The 16,963-nt window shown below is 51.5% G+C and overlaps 1 protein-coding gene, 1 long non-coding RNA gene and 1 other non-coding gene across 5 annotated transcripts in view; 2 read left to right on the top strand and 1 right to left on the bottom strand.

Moving 5' to 3' along the window:
- Positions 1-1,761: 1,761 nt before the first annotated feature.
- On the top strand, positions 1,762-14,641 carry LOC138841234 (uncharacterized). The gene is made up of 3 exons (XR_011376349.1): positions 1,762-1,844; positions 10,551-10,744; positions 13,090-14,641. It is a non-coding gene; the product is annotated as an uncharacterized lncRNA (long non-coding RNA).
- The window catches only part of LOC138841233 (cation channel sperm-associated auxiliary subunit epsilon-like), a 73,114-nt gene continuing 58,838 nt past the window's right edge, over positions 2,688-16,963 (bottom strand). For 2 of the 3 annotated variants that reach the window (XM_070041943.1, XM_070041948.1), the window contains 2 exons: positions 10,384-10,437; positions 2,688-6,760 (listed from right to left, as the gene is read on the bottom strand). In XM_070041943.1, coding sequence (XP_069898044.1) covers positions 6,607-6,760; positions 10,384-10,437 — 208 coding nt within the window. In that variant the 3' untranslated portion in view covers positions 2,688-6,606. Of the gene's footprint in view, positions 6,761-10,383; positions 10,438-14,733; positions 16,247-16,963 lie in introns of those variants that run through there. The other variant, XM_070041944.1, reaches the window with a different exon arrangement.
- LOC138841253 (U6 spliceosomal RNA) lies at positions 14,160-14,266 on the top strand. The gene has a single exon (XR_011376364.1). It is a non-coding gene; the product is annotated as a U6 spliceosomal RNA (small nuclear RNA).

Below are 16,963 nucleotides of genomic sequence, written 5' to 3'. Positions count from 1 at the left end.
GATGGCTTCAAACTTAAATTCTTAGATCTTAGCCTCCTGAGATAGCTAGGATTACAGGCATTAGCTACTGATGGCCAGCTACATCTGCAGAATTATGTGACATGGGCCATGAAGTGCCGGACTCTTGTGGGATCTCTCGTTCAGATTAGTCTTTTCTAATTTTTGCTAACAGGCTCCGCAAGGCTTACATCAGACGCAGAAGGGAAGAGTTGCAGACAGATGCCGTGCCCCATGCCACCTTCCCAGACATGCAAGCCCAGCTCCTTTCTACTTACATTAGGCTCTCCACTTACAAACAATGCGAGGGAATAAGAAGTAAGTGACAATCAAGACTCAGACTTTAGCCTTTCTGCTCTTCAGCACAGTAAGCCAACAGAAACGAAGGGAAATTTTTCTTTGATCAGTCCGCTTACAATCATTTTTGATCATTTTTGGAAGAGGTCATTACAAAACAAGCTGGCCAAAGGCTAGCCAACAAACCCAAGCAAGCACCCACCTACAACTCTGGTGGGTGCTTTTATCGGGGAGGTCTTTCAATTACAAAGATCAGGGCAAGCCAGTCCTCGAACTCGCAGTTGTTCAAAGTTAAGACGACAGGACACACAAGTTCTCCCCGCTCCTCCGGGGTGGGCGCGCCGGCCACCTGTTGCACCGCCCGCAAAGCGGTCTTCAGTTCAGGACGGGCATCGTTTACAAACGCAGCGGGGCTCCGTTCCCCCCAATCCCGCCCTCGTCCACGTGCACGAGGTCGCTCGGGAGGCGAGGGGGTGCCGGCTCCGGTTCACCCTGGGAGGCCGTAGCCCCCACACCAACGGCCGCCGCCCGGGGCACTCGGGGACGCCTGGCAGAGACCGGGAAGCGCCGAGGGGGCGGCCGGGCCCGGGGCCGAAGGGCCCCACGACGCCAGCCTGGCGGGAAGGACACGCCGGCCCCGCCAGGGTCGGAGCCGGGGAGCCGGGGGGGGGGGGGGGGCGGGCCCGAGGGCACGGAGGCCGGGCCCCGGGCTGCACCGGCGGGCGCCGGCGAGAGCCTGCAAGGCCCGGCCCGCCTCCCCTGCCCTCCCCGCCGCCGAGGCTCCGGGCCGGGGCCGGGGGCCGGGCCGCGCCGCACTCACCATGTCGTACACGTTGAGCACCACTAACTGGTTGGCCCCCATTCTCCTCGCCGCCGCCGCCGCCGCCGCCGCCGCCGCCTCGCCTCACGCCGCTCCGCGTCCGCAGGGCGGGGGCCGCTCCCACCCGGCGGGCGTCTCCGGGGCCTGAGGCGGGCACTAACCGTCCAGCCCGGCCCGCCGCAACCGAGGCGGGAGCATCGGGCAGCCGGGCCGCGCCGGGGCCGCCGACAGGCGCCTGAGGAAGGACGGGGCCGGGCCGGTGGCTGCCCGCTCCGGCTCAGGCGCCTCCCCTCGGCCGCAGACACGTGGGGAAAGGCGGAGCCTGAGCGAGGGCGGGCCCCGGGCCGGCCCCGCCTCGGTGCCGGGGCTCAGCCCGCCTGCGCTCTGGTTCTCGGACGCCGCACCTCGGGACCTAAAATGGCGGCAGCCTCGGCTTCCAGCCGCTCTTGGAGGTTCGAGGTCTTGGAAAGACTACAATTCCCAGCATGCAGAGCGGGATTCCCCGATTCCCCCACCCCCACCCCTGCTCGCTACTGGACATTCAGAGGCGGGTCTCGGCGCCTTGGACTACAATTCCCAGCATGTTCTGGGGCTCTGGGGCATGTGGGGGGAGAAAGACTACATTTCCCGGCATGCACAGTGCCGTGGGTCTGTCACGCATCTTTCGCTGTTTGTCCTTGGCAGGTGGAGAAGTCTTTGAGCCTCCAGCGCCGGTTCTGCTGCTTTTTATGTAAGTTGTGTTCAGCCTGATGGAGCCAACGAAATGTGACCAAAAACCAATGGTGACTCAGTTTCCCCAACCCCCCCCCCCCGCCACCCTCTAGCTCCTCGCCCCCTTTTTGGGGTTGTGATAAGGGGGAAGCAATAGAGGACGGCAGGTCCTCGGCGTGAGATGGGGAGAGCGCCCGACGCCCCCGGAGGAGCCCAGCTCGGGACGGGGGGGGGGGGGGGGGGTCCACTCAGCAGACCTGCCGGGCAGGTCCGTCATTGGTGCCTTGCAGAAAACCAAAGGTGAAGCCACCGAGAGTCACCTTCGCCCGGCCGGACGGGGAGGGACTTCGTGAATTTTAGGCTGAGATCTGAAGGACAGAGTCAGCCTTGCAAATACCAGAGGTTCCGGCCTTTCCAGTCGAAGGGCACAGAAGGGCCCGACCTGGGGTATGAACCACCTTTCTGCAGGAGCGGAGGCCTTGGTAGTAAAATGAGGCAGGCAGGTAGAAGCCACACCCTGGAAGGGATTTTACACTTGTGCTAAGGCTTACGTGCTGGGCGTTTTGTTTGTTTTTGTTTTATGTTCCGGGGGCTTGAAATTCTGCTGGCACTGTCCCTAATCTTTTTTTTTTTTTTTTCTTGATTCAAAGCTAGTGCTCTACTCCTTGAGCCACAGTCCCATTTCCAGCTTCTTTGGTGCTTAATTGGAGATAAGACTTTCCTGCCTAGGCTGGCTTCGAACCTCCATAGATCTCAGCCTCTTGAGTAGCTTGGATTACAAGTGTGAGCATCAGCACTGGGTCAGGGCTTAGGTTTTAAAGAAAATTTGAGTGAGGCAACCACATAAATATGTACTGTGTTATTTATTTTATTTTGGGGGATTGATCGAATCTTGGAGTCTTTATTACACAGCAGGCTGCAGGCCGCCCATTGTAACAAAGGCTGGCAACCTGCAAATACACATAACATAGCTAGGAAACAGACGGGAGAGGAAAGAAAGAACAAAAACAATACCAACAAACCAACTCAGCTTCAATAAAGAGGCGAATTGGGACCACAGGACGACTGGAGACAAGCCAGGACACAGGACACGATCACGGAAATACGTGGCATGGTGTTGTACTGTGTGTTTTAAAAAGATTACTTCTGAGCCAGATGCTGGTGGCTCATGCCTGTAATCCTAGCTACTCTGGAGGCTGAGATCTGAGGATCATGGTTCAAAGCCAGCCTGGGCAGGAAAGTCTATGAGACTTATCTCCAATAAACCACTAGAAACTGGAAGTGGCACTGTGGTTCAAGGGGTAGAGTGCTCACCTTGAGCTGAAGAGCTCAGGGACAGCGCCCAGACCCAGAGTTCAGGCCCCATGAGCAACCAAAAAAAAAAAAAAAAAGATTACTTCTGTGTAAAGAAAAATGGACTTCAGAGAAGCAAAGGAGGTGGGAACAGGAAGGTCAGTGTGGTCGTTTGCGAAAGTGGCCAGTGTCTCCAGTTACCCCTCACCACTGCGAAGCATCTGGACTGCGACTTCCTCTGGCTGTGGGAGATTAACAAATGTGGTGAGACAGAGCCCCACTCTGGAGTTGAGACCTGCTGGCCTTTGAAGCCTGGCGACCACCACTGTGTGAATGAGTTTGGGGTCACCTCATGTATGACAAGGGACACAGGTGACGTCATTACCCACATCCAGCTGACATCTGACCCTGATGCGCATGAAACTTTCCTAAACTATCTCCTCCAGTCCAGTCACCTTCCCCCTCACCAAATGCACCACCACCCAAAGAACAGGGAAAGTGGTTTTTTTCGTGGGGGGGGCCCAGTCGTGGGGTCTGAACTCTGGGCCTGGGCGCTGTCCCTCAGCTCTTCAGCTCAAGGCTAGTGCTCTACCTCTTACCATTTCCAGCTTTTTCTGAGGAATCAAACCCAGGGCCTCATGCATGCAAGGCAAGCGCTCTACCACTGAGCCACCTTCCCAGCCCCTGATATTTTAAGTTGCAAAGTTGGGTTTGTTGGTTTTTTGCCGGGGGAGCGGGGGGGGGGAAGGGGGGGAGGCCATGTGGAAGAATCTGTTTAAGAATGACATGCACAAAGGTGGCGTAGATATTGATACCGGGGAAGAATGAGAAAATCACAACTGAAATATTTTGGAGGTAGAATCTGTGAAACTGGATTAATTGGTTGAATTTTGAATTCATCAGGAAGAGAGGGTACAATAATAACTTAAGAGACTTTTGGGGTGGGGTCAATGGTGATACCATTTGTAAGATCTGAAGCAACCAGGAGAGGTGGCTCACGTCTGTACTGTGAACTATTTGAAAGGTGTGGATCAGGAGGTTTGCAGTTCAATCCAGCCCTGGCTTAAATGATTAGCAGCCCTTGGGCTGGGAAAGTGGCTTAGTGGTAGAGTGCTAGCCTTGAGCAAAAGAAGCTCAGAGGTAGTGCCCAGGCCCTGAGTTCAAGCCCCAGGTCTGGCAAAAATTAATAGCCCTGGCTTTCAAAAAAAATTTTGTTTTTTTTTGTTCCTGTTGTGTGGGGCCTGAACTCTGGGCCTGGGTGCTGTCTCTCAGCTCTTCAGCTCAAGGCTAGCCCTCTACCACTTGAGCCACAGCACCACTTCCGGCTTTTTTTTTTTTTTTTTTTGCTGCTTATGTGGTGCTGAGGAATGGAACCCAGGGCCTCATGCATACAAGGCAAGCGCTCTACCACTGAGCCACCTTCCCAGCCCCTCAAAAAATTTTTAAAAGTCACCTAACAGCTGGACATGCCTGTCATTCCAACTATGTTGGGATGTAGGAAGATTGTGGTCCAAGTTAGCCAAAACATAAATGCTAGACCCAATCCCCAAAATAATTCAAGCAAAAATGGTTGTCAGCATGGCTCAAGTGATAGAGTACCTGCATAGCAAGCACAATGCCTTGAGTTCAAATCTCAGCACCACAAAAAAAGCTGTGAAGCCAGGTTCTGGGGGCTCTCGCCTGTAATCCTAGCTACTCAAGAGGCGGAGATCTGAGGACCTTAGCACAGCTCAGAGCAAACATCCTATCACAGTGCAGGAAGCCTGGGACGGCCCAGTGTCATTCCTGAGCTATTTGCCTGAGGCTAGTACTCTACCACTTGAGCCACAGCTCCATTTCTGGCTTTTAGCTGGTTAGAGATAAGCAGCTCTCAGATTTATCTTCTGGTTGGCTTGAACCTGGACCTTCACATCTTACCTCTTTAGTAGCTATGATTACAAGCATAGCCACCAGCACCTGGTGAGTTCTGGATCTGAATACTTAATCTGTTTTGGGAACTTCGTAAGGGACTCTGACTTTTTTTTTTTTTTCCAGTCATGAAGCTTGAACTCAGGGCCTGGGCACTGTCCCTGAGCTTCTTTTGCTCAAGGCTAGCATTCTACCACTTGAGCCACAGCACTGCTTTTGGCTTTTTCTGTGTATGTGGTACTGAGGAATTGAACCCAGGGCCTCATGCATGCAAGGCAAGCACTCTGCCACTAAGCCACATTCCCAGCTCAGACCATGACTTTTTATTGAGACAATTGCTCCAAGGACCCTCCCCTCCATTGTGTGTGTGTGTGTGTGTGTGTGTGTGTGTGTGTGTGTGTGTGTGTGTGTGTGTGTGTGTGTGTGTGTGTGTGCCTCACAGACTCAGTTGTTGTAGATTGAGTACTGGCAGCCCCGGTCTGTCATGATGGCAGAGTCGGCTCTTTTTTTTTTTTTTGGTCGGTCGTGGGGCTTGAACTCTGGGCCTGGGCACTGTCCCTCAGCTCTTCAGCTCAAGGCGAGCGCTCTACCACATGAGCTACAGCGCCACTTCCGGTTTTCTGGTGGTTTATTTGAGATAGGAGTCTCACGGTCTCTCCTGCCCGGGCTGGCTTTGAACCGTGATCCTCAGATCTCAGCCTCCTGAGTAGCTAGGATTACAGGCGTGAGCCACCAGCGCCCGGCTAGCAGAGTCGGCTCTTGACTGCACAAGCCGTGGTCGCTGCTGTGCTCTGCAGCTCTGATTTACCTCATGGATTTTGGCTTTGTGTAATTCTATTAGTTAAGGAGAGAATTTTATCTTTTTCTCAAAGTGTACAGTAGTTATTGCTGGGATTTCCATGTATAAAATCGTAGGTATCCCCATCTGATTCTGTGCGTGTGTGTATGTGTGTGTGCATATGCTGCCAGCACTGGAGCTTGAACTCAGGACTTACATGTTGTCCTTTCAGGTTATTGCTCAAGGCTGCTGCTCTACCACTTAAACCACAGCCCCAACTCCAGCTTTTTAGTGCTCAATTGGAGATAAGAAACTTATTCTGAGGTTAAGAAACTTATTCTGAGCACCAGAGTGGAATGTGGAAAGTTAGGATTGGAGCCTAGCACCAGCTAGGCCTGAATCCACCGCTAGAAACCCTCTGAAATCTGTTTAAGACCTTCTTTAATTCTGCACACTTTTGATAGATATTAACTACAACCATATGAAAATTTTTTATGCAAAGTACCATTTGGCACATCTGTACAGTTTTTACAATGTACTTTCATTGTTGGGAAGGATTATAATAACCAAAAGTAGTTTGTCTTAAAAATTCAGTATGACAATATCGAATATCTTAAAATGAGAATAAATGCCTTAATAACACAATCTATAGAAAGTATTGGGGAGTAATTTAAGAACATTTCTCAGATCTTGAATTTGATTCAAGTATTTCTTAGTCAAACACACTCAATGTGACTACATATGTACATACGCACACACACATATATTATATCCATATTTCCAGAACAAACTTTCCCTACCCCTAATTTTTCTTTTGTTTATTCTGCGACTTGTGAAGTGGATCATAGATGAACTGTCTGTAAACTTGCAGGTAGTAAAAGTAGCTGAAGACCAGGATGGACAGGAACACGAGTACCAGGACAAAGAGTAAGGAAACCACCAGGTAGATGTTTGGCCTGGAATAAGAACAATGACAGAACTCACTGGAAGTCTTTCTTCACACTTGCCTGTTAGTTCACTTAGACATACTAGAGCCTTGCCAGAGAGTACAGACTGCTAAGGCTTACGGCTGTGCTCCAGGGCTTAGGCACAGTGCGAGAGGAGGAGGAGGAGGGGGTAGGGGGAGAGGAGCGGGTAGATCCAGTGGCATTCAGGACTCTGAGTGGCAGGAGGGAACCTCCGGTGTCAGGCAGGAAAGCCCATTCTGAGGTATTACAATAGCTAGGTGAGTGAGGATGTGGGCTTTTTACTAAGTGAGTGGCTGAGGAGATGGAAAGAGATGGCTGGGGAAATGCACAGGGAACAGTGTTTTGTTTTGTTTTTCCTTAAGGGATGGGGACATGAGGTATCTTTAAGTTGCCAGGTTGGCCTTCAAAACAAACAAGCAAAACAAACAAACAAAAATAAACTCCTGGGCCCAAGAGGTTCTAGGTGGTCTACTTTGGGGTGTGTTGGCTTTAAGGGTCAGTCAGGTGCGCATGTGTGTGCATGTGCGCGTGTGCGCATGTGTGTGTGTTATTCGGCGGCACAGCCGTTGGGTGCCAGGCCTCTGCTCTGTGCTCAGGACTGAGTGGAGCTCTCGTGAGAGTAGCTTCACTTCTTAGGTCAAACACTTCCGTGCTGTTTTCCATTTTCTGTCCTAGTACTGTGTTGGTTTTTGGTTTCCTTTTATGCCATGATTCTTTTTGTGGGTGCTATAGCTCTCTGATTTTCTTTCTCAGCTGCGCACACATAAGCTGGTTCCAGAGTATGGTTTATTTTGGACCTTAATTAAGTGCCATAACCACTGGACAGCTTGCCAGGTGCCGTGCAAGGTGGCGCCGTGGACACTGAGTAAAGGTGGATGTGAGCCCATCCTTGGGGAGTTAACATGGTGAGGAACTGCTCACTAACCAAGTAACGAGCAGAGAGATCTGGAATCGCAAACTGTTAAAAGAGTCAAGAAGCAGAGAGAGGCTGTGTGGTGGGTGCAAGCCACAGTAGCACGGTTTAGTCTTTAGAGGTGAAGTTGATCGTGTGCTTCCATACCTACAGATGTGGTAAAGCAGGAAAGGAAGCCATTCCATATAGAGGAAGCGCCTGTGCAAAGGCCCTGTGGTGCAGGGAGTGCTGTGGACTGAATGAAGGCTGGAAGGTCCGAAGCTGAGGGGGGTGAATGGGAACAGAGCCAGAGAGAGTAAGCAATGTGAATCCAGGGTTTTGACTGCTTGGCATCGGGCTTGCCGCAGGGTGTGCCATTTCCCGGGAGAGGGAACTTTGGAAAACAGAGTCACCAGGAGCCACGATTCATACCACCATCGCCTTCCACTATAGTGGAACCAGGATGGATGCAGTTAGCCCCTTGGAGGACAGACGAAGGAGTGCAGGATTGGGAGGGGAAACACGTCCAGTTGGATGAGCCTCTGAGCAGTGCAGGAGGAGAGGTTAAGCGGGTTAAGACCAGGGGTCTGGAGTCAGGTGTGCACGGGTGGAGATCGTTGCTGGAGATGACAGAAGACAGGGCGAGGCTCCAAGGTCGGGGGGGGGGGGGGGGGAGGGAGGAGGGAGGAGGGGAGGGGGGGGAGGTTTAATGGCTGCTGGGGAGAAGGCCGGGCCGGGGAGAGAAAGAGGAAACGCCATAGTTATACAATAACCAAAAGAAGACCCAATGGTAGAGACAGAGCGCCCGGGAGGGCTGCCAGGGGACACGGGGCGGGCCTTGCGTGGACAGGGCTGTGGTCAGCAGCGAACCGGGTTGTAGGCAAGGCCGCAGTGAGGCCCAGATGAGCTCAGGCCGGAGCCTGTGCCCAGCCCAGCACCAGGCCACGCTGGCATTTTGAGTCTCTGCTTTTTTAGAGTAGAACCCAGCGTCAGGAATGATCTGGAAGAGGGAAAGGGCCCCGAGGCACATGGCACACACCTGAACACCGAGCGCAGGTGGAGCGGCGTCCTCGGGAGAGCCTCGTGCTCCCTCAGGAAGCAGTGGGAGGTGAGTTTGTGGGTTGGGGGGGGGGCAACCCCAGAGAACAGAATGGAGAAGCTGGAGAAGAGGGGGAAGGGTTGAACGCTGAAGCCAGAAGAACCAGGCTCTCTGCCCCTTCAGAGCGGTGCGCAGCCCCGGCTCCCGCACACGGCCCCGCACACCAGCCCCGGCCGGGGCACCTTTGGAGCCCTGGTGTTGAGGGGAGCTCAGCCTCAGCCATACCACAGGGGCGCAGGTACAAGCGGACAGGCCACACCTGCCTGATGGTGGCTATGTGTGCAGACAACTGCTTCCTATGCTCAGTGACCAAACATGCCAGCCCCAGGAGGAAGAGAAGGCGCTATAAAACAGTTCGGTCCATTTCCCACAGTTGTTCAGGACTAACTCCTCCCACCTGTGATCTAGCTGTTCAGGAGGCTGCGCCCTGAGCGTGGCAGGTAGAAGCCAGTAGGGGCAGGAAAGTCTGTGAGGGTCTTATCTCCCATGAACTACCAAAAGGGAAAAAAAAAAAAAAAGCCAGAAGTGGAGCTGCAGCTCAAGTAGTAGAGTGCCAGCCTCAGAGACAGTGTCTAATCCCTGAGTTCAAGCCTCTGAACCCATTCCAGAAGAAAAAAAAAGCTTGGCTTGTGCCTTTTCCCACAGGTGGGTCATTCAGACCTCCACCCTTGTATTCGCACAGGCATAAAACAAATATAAAGTCAGTAATATTTTTTGTGGTTTTTTTTTGCCGGTTGTGGGGCCTGAACTCTGGGCCTGGGCGCTGTCCCTCAGCTCTTCAGCTCAAGGCAAGCGCTCTACCACTTGAGCCACAGTGCCATTTGCGGCTTTTTCTGCATATGTGGTGTTGAGGAATCGAACCCAGGGCCTCATGCATGCAAGGCAAGCGCTCTACCACTGAGCCACCTTCCCAGCCCAAAGTCAGTAATGTTTTAAATACAGCACAAGAAACAACTGTTTGGGTGCAAGGGGTAGATCCTGGAGTGTTGTGCACTCCTGTATCCAGCTTGCCTCCAATCCCTGTCTTCCACTTATACTGCACCTTGTACACAAAAACCAAGAGAGAGAAGCCAAGTCGCGCGAGGCTCTCCCTTAAGTGCTCTGCCAAGGACTGGTGCTGAACCAGAGACAGAAATGAAGGCCTTCGTGGCTTGCGCTCCGAATGCTTTGGCAGGAGGGGCAGTGGCTCAGGGTGGAGTGACAAGGCCCAGCCGGTCCCTACCTCGGCTTTCTGCCAGCCTGCCAGGGAGGCGTGCTGGGGGCAGAATGGGCCGGGTGGCTGAGTGGGTTTAGAACCAGCGGGATGCGTGGTGGATGAGCGGGAGTCCCTGGTCCGTACCACACAGACGCTGTGTGCAAGCCGTCCTACGTGGACATGGAAATAGGAGGACTTCAGGAAAGTCACACGTTTCTATCATCTGGGAGACGCTTCCTAGAGAGCCAGATCACAACAAAGCCAAGGCAGTGGGAAACACAGCCACCGGCTCTGCAGTGAACACGTTGTGAATGTCGTGGCATCCACGTATTTGTGTAACAGGGTTGTGGCCGCCCTGCGCTTTGCTGCCCTTCCTTCCCGCCTCTCCAGCCCTCCCCACCCCCAGCCCGCGCTCAGGTCTTTACCTGGGAATCACTCCATAGGTCTCCACCGCAAATATGGTCGACAGTTTACAGAAACTGCAAATCAGAAAAGTCATATTGAAGATTAAATTAGATCACCTAGAACCTCCCTGCCTGTCTCTACGGCAACAATCAAATCAGCGTGGTTAAGGCGTCATTTTCCTGACTAGGTTCAGAAGAGGAGGCTCCTCGGTGGGGGCTCCATCTCTGTGAGGTGCCAGGCCCCCCAGACCCTCCTTCCACATGACAGCATCTTCGTAGTGGTTCCCAAGACAACGGAATCATGGTCACTGCGCTCCTGGGCACTCAGGAAGCCACAGAAATGGCAAACAGCGAAGGCCCAGCGCGTTACTGCTCGCTGGAGGTGAGTGCGAGTGGAGCACGCGCTGGCTCTGGGAGTGCTGGGGCTATGTGCTCTGTGTCCTCGTGGAAAACCCTTCCTTCTGCAGGCAGCTTGGATAGGCTAAGAAACTTGCAAATGTCTGCACCGTTGTTTGACAGAGCCTGGGTTTGAGTTCGACTTTTTTTTTTTAGTCCTGGAGCTTGAACTCAGGACCTGGGTTCTGTCCTTCAGCTTTTTGCTTCAATGCTAGTGCTCCACCACTTGAGCCGCAGCTTCATTTCCAACCCTTGGATAGCTTATTGAAGATAAGAGTGTCATGGGCTTTCCTGCCTGGGCTGGCTTTGAACTACAGTTCTCAGATCTCAGCTTCCTGAGTAGCTAGGCTGACAGGTGTGAGCCACGGGCCCTGCCCTGGAGCCCTGATGAGGGCTGTCGCCTGTTGGCTGCAAGTGTCAGGAGCTCCAAGGAGGGGCTGGCAGAGTCCATGCGCATGACAGCGTGATGCTGGCACAGAGGCAGGATGTGAGTGAAGAACCATGTGGGAGAGGACAGAAGAGCTGACGTCTATTGAGTTGTTTGCTAAATATTCAGCAATGTTAGTCACTTCTCAGAACACCCTAAGATGACTGGATGGGGGGGGGGTCTACGCTTGGGAGGCTGAGGCAGCAGATCACAAGTTTGGGGCCAGACTGGGTTATTTAGCAAGTTTTAAGCCAGTCTGGGCTATTATAGTAAGACTATGTCTCAAGAAAAAAATTATAAAATAGGGCTTACCAACCCATTTAGCAAATAAAGAAGTGGATGATTTGCATAAGCCTGAATTGTTCTTGGTCAGAACAAGGAAGGAACAGGAAGAGGACACCAGCGAACCATGAAGATGGCATAATAATCTCCAGTGTGTATCCCTTTAAACAAAGCTTCGGAATATGGGAACCCAAAATAGAGCTAGTTGGGCTGGAGGCTCACACCTGCCATCCAGCGTCTCAGGAGGCTGAGATCTGAGCATCACAGTTTGAAATGAGTGGAGAAAGTCCATTGAGACTCTTACTTCCAGTAAACTACCCAAAAAATGAAGCTGGAAGTGGAGCTGTGGCTCAAGTGGTAGAGCGCTAGCCTTGAGCAAAAAGCAGCTCAGGAACAGTACCTAGGCCCTGAGTTCAAGCCCCAGGACTGGCAAAACTATGAATCTGACAGAATGAAAACGTAAAACAGGCAAGTCCCTAAGGATACTTGAGAGTTCAGTATGCCCCTTTCTAAATGGATAGGACCAGAAGACAGAAAAGCGCTCTCCTCAGTCAAATAAAAATCCACATGCTGGAATCTCTACTGCACGGTTTAGAAATGAATCTAAAGACAGGGAAAGAGGGCTGTTAAGGAGGATGGCTCAGATGTAAGTTACTGGGCTCAGAAGCAGTGTTTTGTGGTGGTTTTCTAGGCTGAGGTATCAGAAAGGAGACAGTTGCATTGGAGTAGGCTCTTCCATTTCAGTAAGGATGAAGTGGAGGCCAAATAGCTCAACGGAGATGAAGGAGGCTGTGTTCCTCCAATGAACTATATTTTCCATGTGAGTAGACTTGGATGCATCCTGGTGGATTATGGGGACTCTAGGATTGGAATACACAAGCAGCTCTCCAAGCCCCCACTCAATCCTAACAACCAAAAGAAACCTAATGTACAACAGCTGACATAAGCCATTATAATAGAGGACCATGGAGCTTACCTTATTCCTACACCTGCCCGCTGGTATATTCAAAACCCCTTGATTTTATGAGAATCCTTAAGGAAGAAACCCAGGAAAACCTTTGCCTGAAACCTTCCCCATAGCTTTCTGCAGGGTAAATGTGCACTGGGAAAGCAGAAATGCCCAGCACTTACGGCTTTTATTTTCCCAGTGGAACCAGTCTACAGGTGGTCACTGGGTGGAATGGGAGCACAGGGAAGGTGGGTGCAGATGGAGTTCTGACTATTCCCTTCACAGCGGCTCCCATGTCACCTTCTATAATTATCCCTCTAATCCTGAATGCGTAATTGGGGAAGATGTGCGAAGTGTCTTAATAGATGGTGTAATTCCCCACGCTGAATTCTGCAAATAGCCCCGTGGAAAAGAGCTATTAGGAGTGGAAGAGGAAGACCATGGAAAGCACACATGGTACTCACTGCCACCAGGGCTGGGCTGTAGGTAGCTCACGCTAGAACACCTGCCTCGCATGCGCTAGCCCAGGGATGGAGCCTTGCACTAGAAGTAGTAGAGAAACAAAATCAAGTAAGATCACACTCCATTCCTGGGAGGATTGCTGAGGCTTGATCTTGTCGGCCAGAGCGCCACACTTCCTAGCGTCATGGATGGCTCTCTATTCTCTTTTCAGGGCCGGAGTACTCATTTTCTTATTTGGGGAGCAGCTGGGGGAGTCCATCCTAGAACTTGCCCTCCACCCAGGCCCCACCCTTCCCCATCGTTTGCCCCAGTGACTGTAGGTTTCCTGGCCTCCAGTTCAGAACAACTCTGCAAGGCCGCTGCAGGCCCTGTGCTCCCTGGGAGACCCGCCCAGGGCTTTGCCAAACCACACTGCAGCCCTGAGCACCTCTGTTCCCCAAGTTTACTTTCTTTACTGCCTCCAAAGCTGGTGATCACAGAAGACTTCTCAATATACTTCCGACAGGCCGGTCTTCAGCTCAAAGTCCACTTCCTAGGGAATCTGAGTCACAAACTGAGACCCAACTTTTGTCTCTCCCTTTTGAGCTGACAAGACTGGTGGATCTGGAGAATGGCTAGGAGACGGTCGTGAGATCATCAATGGCTTTCCTCAGGGCAAGTTGCATCACTGAAGCAAATCAATGCAAACTGAAGCAGCCATGAATGAGGTAAATCATTCCCTCCGCCTTCTTCCAGTCAGCAGAGAGGGCGGAGAAGACTGGAGCCAGGCTGCTTTCGTGCTCCCTGCGTTAGTTCCACCACATCCACTTCAGGACGCCACTGCCAGGGAGCTTGCTGCGTTCATGGTTTCACAGGACATTCGGCAGGAAGCATTGCAGCCTGCAGATACACGTGCCATGCCCTGCGGAGCACACGGCGCACCTTCCAGAGTGTAGACACGCTGCTGCTCGGGCTCCCGCCAAGAGAACAGGAGGCTTATTTTAAGTTTTTGCTCCAATTTGGATCTGAGGATAACCTGCCACACTTAGACATGCTTCTTTCCATAAATATGCATGACAGGTAGGTCCTGAGATCTAGGACTAGGACTAGGCTGCCCTTTCGGACAGCCCAGGCTGTGATGACCCCCACCAAAAATCAAGGTCTCTGAGTTACTCTTCACTGGCAGAAAGTTCCTTCTATTGTCAAGCCTCAGTTCCTCCTGCTGCAGGAAACTTCCTTTCTCTGCTGAGCCCTCTTCCCTTGGAAAAGAAGGATATCCACAGGAAGGAAAATGTAAAACCAGTGCTTGCTTCGGCAGCACATATACTATAATTGGAATGATACAGAGAAGATTAGCATGGCCCCTGCGCAAGGATAACACGCAAGTTCATGAAGCGTTCCATATTTTTATGGAACCAACCCAGATGCCCTTCAGTAGATGAAGAAAATGTGATATATATGTGTGTGTATATACATGTATATATTTGCAATGGAATTCTGTGCCTCCATCAGAAAGAATGACATCACCCCATTTGTTAGGAAATGGAAAGACTTGGAAAAAATTATATTAAGTGAAGTAAGCCAGACCCCAAGAAACAGGTCTCATGGTTTCCCTTATTTGCAATATCTAGTATATGTCTGGGACAAGCAGAAAAGGTCAAAAGCTATGTACATATGACCAGATAAGATGGTGTTAAGCGAAATGAACCCCAAGATAGGGACACAGTGGCTTTTTCTTTCTTGCTATTGTTCCTAACCTATTTATAATATACCATGTGATTTTTTTTGTTTCTTTGTATGTTCCTTCCCCATGGTAGGTAGAAGCCCTCTTTTCACTGTATTTGATGTCAGTGCCCTGCATCTTGTATAAACACTTCCATAGCTTGGGGAGGGGAAGAAAAAACCCAAATGCTTAAATAGGGATACAGGTTGGTCCATGTAACAATGAGATGCACAAGACACTATGTTGAGGGCTGGGAAGGTGGCTCAGTGGTAGAGCGCTTGCCTTGCATGCCTGAGGCCCTTGGTTCGATTCCTCAGCACCACATAAGCAAAATGAAAAAAGCCGGAAGTGGCGCTATGGCTCAAGTGGTAGAACGCTAGCCTTGAGCTGAAGAGCTGAGGGACAGCGCCCAGGCCCAGAGTTCAGGCCCCACGACCGGACCCAAAAAAAAAAAGACACTATGTTGAAAAACAAACCAAACGTTACAATTTAGGTAGGGAGGGGGGGAGGAGGGAAGGGGGAGTGTAGTTGTGGAGGTGGGAGGGAAGGGAGGGGAGGGGAAAAACAAAGGAAATGTACTCATGACCTTGCTCACTATAACCCCTCTGTACAGTATTTTTTTCAATAAAAAAATTTTTTTAAAAATGTAAAACTAGAAAATAGAACAAAATTATTGATTAAGGGCAAAACCTCCGGGTAGAGAGAGACTCCAGATAGAATGGACAGTAGTCAGCCTTAGCTTTTTCCATCCTTGCGAAAAAGCAAAAGAGCATCTCTCCCTCTCTCCAGCTTCCCAGATTGACAGCTTTGCAGTTCATCACGAACGTTGCTGACAACTGCAGACAGCCTGGAGAGTTATCACGAGTTAAACTGAACTATGGTGTCAGTCAGAAGCTTGCTCCCACCCAAGGTTGTATTTTGACATCTGTAATCCAGGGATATGTTTTGACTTTTTGTAATCAAGTATCAATAATCTCAATAGCATCCATAGTATCAGTTATACTGACCAAGTCAAGATTATGTTTTGCTTATGCTCTTGTGACTCAAGGCTGTTCAGTTTATGTAACTGCTTGCATGCCTTGACAAACTTGACCTACATGTAACCCCTTCCTATAAAAAGTCCCCAAGAAAAGGAAAACAGGGCTGCTCTCCCAAGCTCTGCCAGCTGGAGACAGTCGCCACGTGGCTGCTAATAAAAGGCTTCCAGCCAGGCCAGACTGACTGAGTGCTGTCCTATCTTAGAGGGAAATCGGAGTACTACGCCGGTGATGGGAACACCACTGTGGTTTAGCAGATCTAAAGGTGCTCAGTGAGGCCCTGGTAGATTAGGGAGATGAGGCATGCCTGTCAGATGTACGTAAGGTCAGAAGACGGCTCTATGGTTTTAAAGCAAATGCAAGCACCATTTGTCAAAAATGGTCCTGAGAAACAGCTCGTGGCTAAGGCCTTGGTAGAACCTGCACTGACAGCGTGGTCCCCTAGACGACCCTGAAGCCTGGGCTGCCTGTTGTCCAGGGAGGCTTATCTCCAGCGCAGGGGAGGCAGCTGACCGCTGTTGTTAAGTGCAGAGTGATTCCGCGCGGAGCTGGTCTTGGGGGGCATGCGTGAAGAGCTGAGTCACCGCTCAAGCTGGCTGGACACGTGGGGCCCCTCAGGACTCCGTTGACTGCAAAGAAAAAAAGAAGGATGTGCGGCTGCCCTCAATGCAGACGAGGGCTGTAGCTCCACCCAGGAGCGGCCCAGACGACTGAAGGAGGAAAGAAGGCCTCCCAGGAGGAGGGGCTTTCCGCGGGGTCTGTTTTCGAGGAGACGGCCTGTGGCATCATCACGGACATGAGCTCGATGTCTGGATGATGTGGCCAGGTCAGGACGTGGAAGAAGAACGGATGAGCAGTTTTAGGGGAAAGGCTTGCCAATGAAATTCTTGAAGCAAGACTAAAGAATTAGAATATCTGAGTCTCACGGGAATGTTTCTCAGAAGAGAAACCACCGGATGCTTGTTCAGTGGGCCCATAAACCCCGTGGCCGAAGTGCCCGCATCTCCCCTCTCCAGAGCTGATGTCCAGACACTGGCCAGCTCGCCTCCCATGGAGAGCCTCCTTAATCCTTGCAAAGGATGTGTATCCGGAGGCCTCAGACTGCCGCCTGGTGGCCGGTTAACTCACGTGGAAGGCATGGCGATTCTTCCTGTGACGTAACCTTAACTTTTCTGCCTTTTCTGCCTAGCGTCTGCCTGCAACACCAGCTAGAGATGCTCCACCACGTCCTGTTGTTTCTGACCAAGGACCTCACTTTAGAACCAAGGCAGGCAGAGCTGGAGCTCACTGGCCTCAAGCGGCGGCGTGGACTTTGAAGGCTGCCTTTTATTATTAGGTAATCATAC

The sequence above is a fragment of the Dipodomys merriami genome, unplaced genomic scaffold, assembly GCF_024711535.1.
Source record: "Dipodomys merriami isolate MVZ:Mamm:240054 unplaced genomic scaffold, mDipMer1.0.p SCAF_31, whole genome shotgun sequence".
Lineage (NCBI taxonomy): Eukaryota > Metazoa > Chordata > Mammalia > Rodentia > Heteromyidae > Dipodomys > Dipodomys merriami.
This window is presented reverse-complemented; position numbering and strand designations above follow the sequence as displayed.